We start from the raw sequence: 12,250 nt of genomic DNA, 5'->3' as shown, positions 1-12,250 counted from the left end.
ATGTTTTGAAAAAAAGTATAAAAGTATCAGCTTCATCAGGTCGAAATTATGTAGTAGGTTAAGAAGCCCTTTGTTCCGATGTTGTTGAGAGCAGATTACACGATGATTTAGTTGACAAATCTCAGCAAGAAACAAGAGACAAAAGAAAACTACCACAAAAACATTCACTTTTTCACTCGCGTGAGTATAATGTGTCATATCCGTAAACTGCTGTCACGAAGCGGGTAAATGTTTTGATGAGGAGTAGAGGAAATGATATCATGGGCTTGGATTTAGGAATATTTATTTTGAATAAATTTAAAAAAATAATAAAACAAAGAATTCAGCCTCATCTAGAATGTTGCTGTTTATTATTTGCGGTTTTGTTGAGAGCAGAATACTCAGTAAGAGCACTTTTCAAGGTGAAATTTGCTTTTAAAAAAATCTCTGCAAGAAAATAAAAACCAGTTTATATCCCAAAGTTGCCGTAAAACAGGAAAATGTTTCAGAGACGAGAATGATGGGTTAGAAATATTTTAAAGAATTATTAGACAATATAAGACTTCGACCTTACTCCATAATTTTTATCAACTCTTTTCGCGAGAATAATCATCGGAGAAAATACATAATTTGCTCAAAACGAAGATAATCCCTGTTTTTCACAGCACTTGTCGATCGCGTGACATGTTCTTTTTTACTGGTCATGCGTATAACAAGCCAGTGACACGCGACAAACCACCTTCCGACCGACGGATTTGCAAGTGAATTTGCGCAAGGTTTGCCCTTTACGAGTGCAAATAACCTTCAAGTTGGTAATGCTTCTTTTGGTCGGTAAGTAAGGTCAATAGCAGAGATGTAAGGTAAAACAATATCATAAGGCTAAGACCTTGTTCCTTGGGTCATTTTACACTGGGCTTAATTTTAGAGCACAGCTAATCGTTTTGCTTTGTGCCCTCAGCCGGCCGCTTCTTTCGGATTGTTTGCTGTGTATTCCATTCCGCATATGTGAAACAATACTTCTAAAAATCTTCGTAAAATACACGAACACGCCGGGACAACATGTCCGTAACTTGAAGGATAACTCAGATGTCTTAAGTGGAGGTGTTAAATTTCATAAATACACTTTGAATTAGCAAGGCACGCTATTTGGAGGGATATTTAAGATATAAATATTAAAACAGTCTTGTCAGTTTTTATGCTAATTTCAAAAATGTATTTGTAACCATGTACTTTGGTAACAAGTACAAATCCTATTGGGTTATTTTATCACAAATTCTCTGATTTTATTTATTTTTATTATTTATTTATTCATTATTTTTTTACAGTGGCAACATATTTTGTACGAATCATATTTTGCGTCGGTTAATTTGTAGCATATAACGCGGAAAGCCTTAGCATTTACCCTTCAGAAAATTTTGGTTTTAAAATTGAAAAACAAAAAAGTTCAAGCGAGTAAATGCACCTATACACTATACGTGTAAGTTACAATTAAACGAATTCACCCTAACTTAGATTGTTGAATTGAAGAAAAGTACAACTGGGATTTTGAAGAAGAAAATATAAGGGTCTTTTTTTTGTATTTTCATTTTTTATAAAACAAAAAAACCACTGTTTTGTAGGTTTGTTCCTGGTGGTTAAGGCACTTGCTGCTGAAGGTAAGTGAATGAACAAGTTTAAACGCCTGTGCTTTAAGTCCTATGGCGATGAACATATAACATTCTATAATCAGTTCGCCGAATATGTATTATTGGTACCCGGTGTAAAAAAGCGGCAAAGATGGGACTTTAATAGCAAAACAACTTTTTCTTGAGTACGTATCTTTAAAAACCCCCACCCCGAGAGCTCAAAATATCCTTTTTATGTCATTCTACTGATTGGTCTTTTTATGCTGGTAGCTCTTATAGTATTTTTCTTTTTAAAAATTTTAGTCACGTTTTTTTAAGGTTTTTTAAACAAGAAGATTGCAAGTAAACGTAAAGAACTAAGATCATCGCCGTTTAAGACTTATCTTATGCAGTTGCGAAAGGGCAAGCAACTGAGCGTGAATTTTTTCAGGCCTCGATCAGTTTTCCTTACACTCGTCACCGAAACAACATCTATCAGGGAACAACACTCAGCACAAGCAAACTCAACGAGTTGCTTCCTTAACTGCCGGCGATGATCTTCTTTTTAATAGTCATTTCTTCGTTCCGCGGTTCCAACACATGAGATGATTCAGTTAACGACAGTCTTTACATCTTCTTGCGAATTTTTTTTCTTGCTGATCAACTAAACATCATATGAACTACTCATTTTATAGCCCTTGAGTTCCCGTTAACCTTTTTTCATAGGCTGCATCTCAAATCAACCATCAACAGTTTCCTTGATAGCTACTGAAAATGAGCAAGTTTTACGAGAAAATGTTTCACATACGTTGCCAGTCAACGCTAGCTGTCAATGGCACATAACGGCTCCTGTTGGCAAGGTGGTTAGAATCAAGGTCAGAGCCAGCTTGTTGTCAGGTTCCTGTAAGGATGTGTATATAAAGATCCTCGATGGGCCAAGTAATTCAAGCGACGTGATTACAAAGTACTGCAACGATGGCATTTACACGTTTGGCAGTTACTTTTTTTCTAGTGGACGTTTTGTGTTTTTGGAGCTCAAGACAGGAACAGGCTACAATAATCGCTTGCGAGTGACATATTATGCAGTGCCTTTTCAAAGTAATTATCGTATACAGCCTCTGATTTAAAATACTATAATATGACCTGTGGTACATCCTTAAATCAGTTGAACATTCTAAAAAGGAGAAATAACAAATCAGCATTTTTATCAGTTGGTTATACAGTGGAACCTCGATTTAGCCGTCCTCTATTTAACAAAGTTCTCGGTATAATATAACTAACGATTTTCTTCAGCCCCGCCAAAATTACAATCCAATGTGTGGAACAGAAGCTCAATGTAACGAAGGCTCGATTTAACGAAATCCTTTTTATATAAACGAATACAATCCAGAAACGCAAACGCAAACGCAAACGCAAAATATGCGAAACAATCCAACGAGGATAAAATGTATGTGTACAGTTAGTTTTAAGCATTTTCGTTTGCCTTTTCTTGTGTCTCTAGTGCCGTAGCTATGTACAGCTCTGAACTAAGACAGGAGCTTCGTACACAAATGTTTATTACAGAAGTTGTTCAGATCCGGAAATGCTGGACGTTGAAATTCATCATTAACTATATCCTCGCTATAGCTAACATTTTGCTTGAATGTTTTCCCAAAAATTCGTTAAATCGAGGTTTTCCATATGAACAAATTTTCCCAATCCCTTGGCACTAACAGTTAAATCGAGGTTTCAGTGTACTACAGTCCTCCTCATCGGTTGTCCTTAAAGTGAATAAAGAAACACTGTAGAGGAAAAGTTGCTTTCAACGAGCAGCTGACGAAAAGTCAGAAATCTAAGTGATGCCTGGGAATCGATCGCCTTCATCGCCTTACTCTTTGTTGGGCTCTTGGTCAATGCAGACGAGCGAAAAAACCTGGCGATCAGCAAAACCGAGCGAGCCCGAAAAGCAGAAAGAGATGGCTTATAAGCAACCTTTTGAAAACTACAACGTCCACCTTCAGGAAAACGTACCGTCTGTCTTGGCAAAATGTCAAAATGCCCGTCCTCCTAAATCCCTAATCCCACGCGGTTTTCAAGCAACTTTTCTTGATCTGCTTTCCGTGCTATCTTGGAAATTGAATATTCCACTGTACCCTTAAAGCAGGCCATTAACCGCTGTACATCTCTAATTTCAGATTGTTCCTTAAACACGACCTTGGACGCTCCGCAGTCTCCTTCAGGAAAAAACTTTTCCAGCCCTTACTACCCCCTCGGCTTTCCCATGAACATGACATGCGGATGGTTCATTACAGCCCCAGAGAATCAAACTGTAAAGCTTCAGCTTACATCGCGGTTAAGCAGCTCCTACAAGTCTTCAGACAGGGTGGAGGTTTATGATGTCGATGGCTCAGAACTCAGTGCCAATAACCTTCGTTTGAGTAACCCACACTCCAATACTGATACTACTATATATTCTAAGTTCCGTAGTCTGTACATCCTGTTTAAAAGTGATAGTCACCCTCAAGAAAGCCTGTCAGAGAGTGGAATGTTAGTTTTATACACAGCTTTTGAGACAGGTGAGAACGATTACCTTACAACTAAAGAATGTATTATCCCAAAACCATTTTCTTTTGGTTATTTCCCTGCATGTGGGTGGAGTCAAGTTGCGTGGCGTGACTTAGTAGTTTTCGTGTCCTCTCCTCTTACACTCACCTCTTGCACCAAATCTGAACATAGGTTATACCATACGCGCTTGGAAGTAGTGGGCACAAGAAAAAACGGGCCCGCAAGAAGGAGACACGCGTGTCACACCCCCCGCGTGTCTCCCTCACGTGCGTTCGTTCTCCCTTTCGCCCACTACTTCCAAGCGCCTGCGCTGCCATGCAGGCTAGGTATGGTGAAATGTTGCCAATGCCACTACCACTTGTCTTTGATTTGTCATAGGTTTGTTATTGTTTGTTTTCACCTAAATAAAATTGAATGTTATACGTTTTGGGGGTAGGCACAGCGAAACTGCAGGCGGAGAAAGAATACAACTTTGCGAGGGAAACTGAGGCTTCCAAGGTCTCTGTAGCTTTTGACAAAATCAGTTCCTGTTTCAAGCAAGAGACAGATTTAGAAACGACGTTGCAACGTCAAATGTGACTCCCAGGGCTACTCAATTTACCGCTATCCCATTGGTCAAACCGGTTTTTAAATCTACTTGCGCTGTCGTTTCTGTCTTTGCGTTGTCTTCGAAGAGACATCGCTTTTTATAAACATTGTTTTTGTTATTCAAATTTGTAACGAGTATAACAAAAGAATCTATTTTTGCAAGAACCAATACACCTCTGGTCGGCACATTGATACCGAAAGGTGACGACGTCCTTCAAAAATCTGGGAAACTTACTGTTTTCATTGCTAGTATAATCTTTATTGTCGTTCAGTGCCCTTGTAAGAAGTATAAGTGTCGGCATACTCTGGAACTGTTTCCATCGTAGTCTTTTCCCTTTCTCTCTTTTAGTGCGCACTTGTTCGTCATCCAACTCGAAGGACCAGAACATGAACATCATATTAAAAGATCGCTCTGGTATCATCAAAACGCCCGGCTATCCCTCCAACTTTCCAACGAACCTGATTACTCAGTGCTGTTGGAAGATTTTAGCTCCGAAGAACCACGTAGTGCGTTTGGATTTCATATCATTTCGCATGGGGTCGTCACACTGTGTCTACATCCATGACAGCATAAACAAAGAGAATCCTGTGGAAACTTTTAAGTGCAGATCTAAGACTTCGTTTACTTTTTACGCGAGTGGAAGAGAGGCAAGCTTAAGTGTTTATCGTATTCCCTACTCTGATGTTACCAGTGGTTCAGGATTCATCGCAAATTACTCGGTTACACCTATAGGTGAGCGGGCAAGGCTCTATCTACGTTATCTTGGGTGCCAGCCTTTTTTGTTTCCCATTAAATTCTCATGATCAAGCCATGCACACGGTTTTTTCATCCTGGTGATTTCGAGAACCTCTCACTGGAGCCAGGCCGGGGGTACATCTACGGAGCAGCCAAGCCTAAACTCAGAGATCGTTTCCCGAGTTAAATGGCACTGAGATTTTTTTTTGTTAAGTATACACAAATAACTCCAGCTCAAATTTGTCAAATTGTAGTCGCCTTATAACACCAGCATAACCTGCTTCACATGCGTCTGTAAGGGAAGGAGTGGAGCAATTAGGAGTGTGAGTACATAAAGAACGTCTGCGCGAGAGAAGAGTTTTTTTTTCAAAGTTCGCTGCGATTACTTTAACTATTTATTTATTTGTTTATCATCATTTTGCCGTACAACTTAAATATACACATAAAATTAAGAAAAAGATGAGGCAAGGGAGCCCGAGCAAGCCACTAAGGCTTGTGTATAGGACCACCTTTAAAAACATATCACCTAATTAATAAATACAATACTGGCATCGTCAAGACAATTTAACTGAGCACATACAAATTAAGCTATCCGTTATAGTGTGAATATAGCCTAAGTCTGGTGAGCTAATGGGCAAGAAAGGATAATGAGACAAAGAAGGAAAAGCGCAGTCTGTCCGATTATCCTCTCTTCTCCTGGTTAATAACTCACCTAGATAATGTAGAATGGTGATTTTACAGCCCTTTCAAAGGGTTTATGTACTTATACTTTACGCACTCTGATTTCAAAGGTATCTCCTCTGGCACTTGCTCCCTCAAAAACAACACTACCGTGCACATGTCTGGCGAAGGAAGGAGTTTTACAACCCCAGGGTATCCAAAAAACCAGGGAATAGGAACTTGTGCTTGGAATATTACAGTACCCGTAGGAAAGTTCATAAAGCTAACATTTTGGGAATTTGCAGGATCATGCAACCAGAACTACGCTGATGTTTTTGATATCACAAACTCAGCGAGTCTACTTCTGGCGAAGAGATTATGCAACGAGAAAGTTATATTTTCCAAAGGGAACAACGTTCTTGTCAAGTATTCAGGGGTGACTTCGGACCAGTACAGGGGAGGATTTTTTACCTCATACGAGGCTGTGGACGCTGTCCCGGAAAGTTATTCCTGCTCTGATAGAGGGTATACTTCCCGCCTGAGAGCGACAAAGGGTGAACTTGCAAGCTTCGATTATCCGTTAAACTATCCAAATGACGCCGAGTGTTCTTGGACTATTGAAGTACCAGCCGCGTATCTCGTTCAGTTTACTTTTCACTCGTTCAACGTTGAGCAGTCTCAAGATTGCAGAGCTGATTATGTGGAAATCAAGTCTGGAAAATTGAAATTTCATAAAGACGTGGAAACAATTGGCAAATTTTGTGGCTTCTCGCTTCCCCCATCATTTGTATCAAACTATTCGAAGGTGTATGTAGATTTTGTGTCTGACAGCTCTGGAACATATCCAGGATTCCATGCAAGTTTCAAAGCAGTTCCAAACCGTAAGTAACTGGGCTAATACTGGACTGTAGTTAACGTGGACAAGTACGCTTAGATAAGGGAGTGCGTACGACATAGCACGCAGAAGTTAGCATTTAAGCAATAGAAAACGTTTTCCGTGTTTGGATAGCCTGATATAAACACGAGAGGGGTTGGGAGAATTCGAGACAGTTATGCAAACCCGAGACGAAGTCGAGGGTTTGCATAACCGTCGAGAATTCTCCCAACGCCTCGAGTGTTTATATCAGGCTATGCAAACACAGGAAAACGTTTTCTATTGCTTTTATAAAATAACTTTCACGACAAAAAACGCAAAACTGTTTATATGGCACTGATTAAAAGAGAAATTCTTCCCAGTCGCAAAATCCTGTCCACAAAGTCTTGCATGCGTAATCAGTTCTTGTTTTGCAAAAGGATGCTTTCCAAAATACGGATTTTTCTCGCAGAAAATGTCAGCTTAAGCGAAAAAAAATCGACACACCTTTTTTGCAACGACTTTCCATGTTTCAGCCGACGAAGGAATGAGTAAATAAAGTCAAAACTTGTCGAGTTTTGAACTTGAAAACTTTTTCAAATTTGTGCTTGCGTGATTAGCGCGCGAAAAGCAAAACATCTTGACGCCACAACCATGTCTACATACTCTCATGCAAACACTCCTCTCGGCCAATCAGAGCGCGCGTACTATCTTAGTTATTTTATAAATATGAGTGACGTTTTGTTCGTTTTATTTTGTTTAATTCCAGCGGCCATGGGACCATGCAACATCACAGGAGTAGACAATGTTATCCCGCTGACTGGTGAAACAGGAAGACTATTCTCGCCTCTCTATCCACAGACTTATCCCAACGACATGATGTGCACATGGAAGATAACTGTGCCAGAAGGAAACTTCGTGAGGCTTAGAATAACATCCTTTGACTTAGGATTCTCTTGCAGAGTCACTGCACTGAAAATTCATGACGGTCAGAGCTCATCAGGCAACTTGCTCAAATCTTTCTGTGGACGAACATTTGACCGTTCAGTGTTTTCCAGCGGTCGTTATCTTTGGGTTCGATTCCAGTCTCCCAAGGATGGTTATGTGTATGGAACTGGATTCAATGCCGTGTTTGAGGCAGTTACCCAATGTAAGGCAATTTTATATGACTCTTGTTATTTATTCCACTTTAACAACTGCGTCGCTTAATGGAGGAAGGTGCCAGGGATGTCCAGGGGCTTCCACTTTTTGCGAAGGCAGGCCCTAGAAAGAGTTACGCCTCCATGGCTGGTAAACCCGCGCCCCCCAGCCATGAGCCCCCACGCCAATGGAACCAGACACCTGTCACACTGATTTATCATTGAAAAAAAAAAAATAACAAGGGGGTTGGGGGGGGGGGGGGGGTGGAGGCATGGGGGAAAAAGAATGATCCAAAGGCTAAACGAAGAGAGTATAAGAGAGTAAACCATTATTTTCATGAGTATCTTCTTAAGAAACAGTTCTCTTCGTCTCTTCTTCTTAAATGCTACAACATGATAAAACGATTTGCATGAGGTCAAACTTGTAAATATGACTCTAGTGCGCGCGCGTGTTTGTACTTGGGTTGCGCGATAGAAATAAGATATACAAATTTCAAGGAAACTCAGTGTCAAGCATAATAATGATTTCCTACAATTTTTTTAAGTCGGTACCCAAATTTTCTTCGGTACAGTCAACGGACGCTGCGGACAATGTAGGTACCTTGAGTTAGTCTCCTCTTTAGCGAGAGTCCGTAATAGCGGGAGTTTATTTCAGTCAAACGACTGTGATTTATTTTTGCCTGGGATTTAGCTGCTGTCCGTATTATCGGGGTGTCCGCAAGGGGGATCCCCAACAGGGTTCTTCAATCCCGTGATCCGACCCAAAATATCCTGGGGGTTATTTTTAGCATCCAACGTCGTACGCATGCTTTTCAATCCCTAATCTTGCCCCGATTTTGCCTTGAATCCCGAATCCCGAGCTTTAATCAAGTGAAATCCCGGATCCCAGAACCTATTGCGAACCCTCCGCAAGGCGAGAGTTGACCGTATAGGTTACGAGATTATAAATTCAGTGCTTTATTTTCAGTACCAGCTCCCTTCTCTTGTCGAAGCGACCGGCTGACCAGCTTAAAGTCGGACACTGGGACTCTTGCAAGCTACAACTATCCACTTCCCTATGATGACAAGATTGAATGCACGTGGACCATCAGAGTTGATCTTGATTACAGAATAAGACTATCTTTTGATTTCTTCAATCTGTCCCAGTCCAGTGATTGTTCTGTAGATTACGTCGAGGTCCGCGACGGCGCGTTTACAACGAGTGATCTTATTGGAAAGTATTGTGGAACTGAGAAACCCGAGTCAATAACCTCAGATTCCTGGGACATGCGTGTCACATTCAAGTCCAGTGGAAAAACCAACTACCCTGGTTTTAAAGCCAGCTACAAAAGGAAAAGTAAGTATGAACGGTTTCGTGTTACCCGGGGGCAACGCCCAGAAGCTGGGCACTGCCGGCTGAGAGGGGTGCCTTTTTCATGCTTCTGGTATATAAAAGAGTAGGGAAATCTGTCTTTTCGGTCTGAAAAAGGACCTAAAAGTGCTCACTGACGCATTTTTTGTATTTAAAAGAGACAAGAAAACTTCACGGTTTAGTTTTTTTATTCAAATTAAAAAGATGGTGCATTACAGTAGTTAAACGGGATATAGTGTTCTTAACTATAGGAATGTGAAAGGGATATCATTTTGTCAGTAGAAGGTGTAAGAAAAGGGCACATTTTCTGTCACAATGGTATATAAAAGAGTAAGGGGTTGGACTTCGGGACGGAGCCTCCCAGTATAAAATTCCTTTGAGTACCGCCCAAAGTTGCCACATAGCGATTACATTGAAGTGTTTATGGGTTCAGCTCGATTCACTGGATTCAGCCGTTTCTCTCTTCCGGTTTACCATATACCTCCGTGGAGTATGGTAAATTGGTTTGAAATCAGGGAGCCCTCGTCGGCAAGGCCTTTCCATTGGAAAATACAGTCGAAGCTCTCGTAAGCGACCACCTCGGAAATTCGAAAAAGTGGTCTTAACTAGAGCTGGTCGCTTGCGAGAATGCGCTTTCGTAAGCGACCGCCTGGTGAAACAATACAGGTTGGTTGCTTACCGGAGATTCAGAAGCTCATTAATAATTCATCAAGAAAATGAAATTAATGTTTAATGAGTGTCTTTATATCTGATATAGACACGGCTGAACTTAACGTCTAATTTTTTTGAACCAAAATAATCCCAGAACTAAATATGAGAGCCATTTGAGCAGTGTGCAGTTTGGCTCAAGTGCTGGTTTATATGAATAAGACTCTAAGTGGTCGGCGCTTTCGAGAGTTTAAAAACAAAAGAAAAGTCCAGTTGGGTAATCCCAAAAGTGGTGACGGTCGCTTAAGATAGCTTTTCATTACAAAGTTTAAGTCACAGCTCAAACGGGATTTCACAAAGGTGGTCGTAACCAGAGCTGGTCGCTTACGAGATTGGTCGCAAGAAGAGCTTCGACTGTAGAGAGGGGGAGAGCACAAAGTACGAAATTGAAATCAGGGTCAGTTTTTCCAATATTTTTATAAAAAAAGGCACTGAGGTACTATAAAAATGCCATCGTAATTCGTAATTTTATTCATTACAGCTCTTCAATTGAAGTAAGGTAGATACTTTGTCTGCAAACGACAATAGACCCCTATGGGATTCAAGTTTATGACCCCCATGAACCATTTCCAGTTGGACATCTTTGCCACTATGAGACAAAGCGAAAAGGAGGAGAAGCTAGGAAGAGAAATTCTCTCCTTTCTCTATCTCTCCTTCCTAGACTGCTCAGCAGTCTATTTTCTCTCTTAACAAAACAGTGTGTGGGTCCGAGGCAAAATTTTTAACGTACGAATTTTTTACCTGTGTAACCCGTTTACACGGAACGGTACAAATGCTTTTACAGATTGCAGTATTGTTTACATGAGTCCATACATACATCTGATCAGGACAAAAGCATGCACGCTTTCGCGGGTCCCGTGTAAACGAAAGGCGGAACCGTGCAAGCTTTTGTTCGTTCCAAAATTTGTTCGGACTCGTGTAAACGGGATCTAGTGGTGCAAAATAGAACCAAGTTTAGGGAGCTGGCTAGGGACATACATGCAATACGAATCACTCTGGTGTATTTTTCCTCTCTCCTGCTTTAGAGTCGACTACCGCCATTCTGAAGATTGTGGGGATTGTTCTTGGTGCACTGTCTTCGTTTTGCGCGCTTGTCGCAGGATGTTGTAAATACTGCTGTAATTCAAACAATAGCCGAGATGCTCCCGTTGTTCAGGACTCAGAGAATATCAATCAGATTCCTGGATTCAATAATTATACCTCGCAGGAACAGGTAGCGACAACCAAAATGTAGCTTGAAAATATCAGCTGGACATAACCGTGAGTGAAGATATGTACTGCGATAGCTGACTTGTCCCCAGTCGGATCGCACGAAGGGAGCACGATGGGTGATGGGAAGGAGACGAGAAGAAGAAGGAGACTGGGGACGAGTCAGTTGCGATATATAACTTTGATGAGGAAGACTAAACATAAACAGCTGACTTAGGGCAAGAGATCATTCTCTCTTGCTTAGGGATACTCCCTATCGATATCAACAGGATTATCGTTGTACCAGCGACGAAATAACAGCATTAGTTTTTATACTTGCGACTTTATTTCTTGGTGCTAGGAATTTTTTTCTCAAATTGTCCAATGGGGCGTCTTTTTCAGCAGCTCCCTCAATGTTCGTGAAGTTTAAGCAAAATCTCTGAGGACGTTTTCGAGATTTTTTAATAGGCAATTTTTATCATTACAAATTAATGTACTGTAAAAACTGGACAATCTCTTGATGTTCGGCCGTTATCTCAGCTGTTATCTGTAAAGAACGAGGTGCTTTTGAATTGCAGTTTCACCTCATTTAGTACAGATCATTGTAGCCTTGCGTCGCAAAAGGGTCAGGGAGGGGGATCGAAGGGGGGGGGGGGGAAAGTAGAGGGATCTCTCCGGCCCCAATGCCTCCTGCTCCGACGCCTGTTACGCAGGTGAAGAATTTGAAAACCGCTCGATAGATTTTTTATAAAATTTTATATTCTCGAGATTGATCGCCATCAACTTTACGGCCTCAAAGCGCTTATCGTGATAACTGAGACTCTCTTATTATTTAGGAGCATTGTCTCCACTGAGTTTTATTTTTACGTGAACAGCAGTAATAATTAACGAACAATGCAT

General features: G+C 40.9%; 1 protein-coding gene across 2 annotated transcripts; it reads left to right on the top strand.

The window, feature by feature from the left end:
• Positions 1-1,583: 1,583 nt before the first annotated feature.
• Positions 1,584-11,715, top strand: LOC140947781 (tolloid-like protein 2). 2 transcript variants are annotated; one of them, XM_073396974.1, is made up of 7 exons: positions 1,584-1,634; positions 2,310-2,681; positions 3,758-4,138; positions 5,065-5,448; positions 7,734-8,114; positions 9,071-9,439; positions 11,188-11,715. In XM_073396974.1, exons 3-7 carry the CDS (start codon positions 3,844-3,846, stop codon positions 11,394-11,396), a joined length of 1,638 nt encoding a protein of 545 aa, XP_073253075.1. In that variant the 5' UTR covers positions 1,584-1,634; positions 2,310-2,681; positions 3,758-3,843; the 3' UTR covers positions 11,397-11,715. The 2 variants fall into 2 exon arrangements, with proteins under 2 accessions (XP_073253075.1, XP_073253074.1); XM_073396973.1 differs by lacking the exons at positions 1,584-1,634; positions 2,310-2,681; positions 3,758-4,138; positions 5,065-5,448 and adding an exon at positions 6,247-6,992.
• The last annotated feature ends 535 nt before the right edge of the window (positions 11,716-12,250 follow it).

The sequence above is a fragment of the Porites lutea genome, chromosome 9, assembly GCF_958299795.1.
Source record: "Porites lutea chromosome 9, jaPorLute2.1, whole genome shotgun sequence".
Lineage (NCBI taxonomy): Eukaryota > Metazoa > Cnidaria > Anthozoa > Scleractinia > Poritidae > Porites > Porites lutea.
The sequence above is the reverse complement of the archived record's forward strand: the minus strand, read 5'-3'. Positions and strand labels throughout refer to the sequence as shown.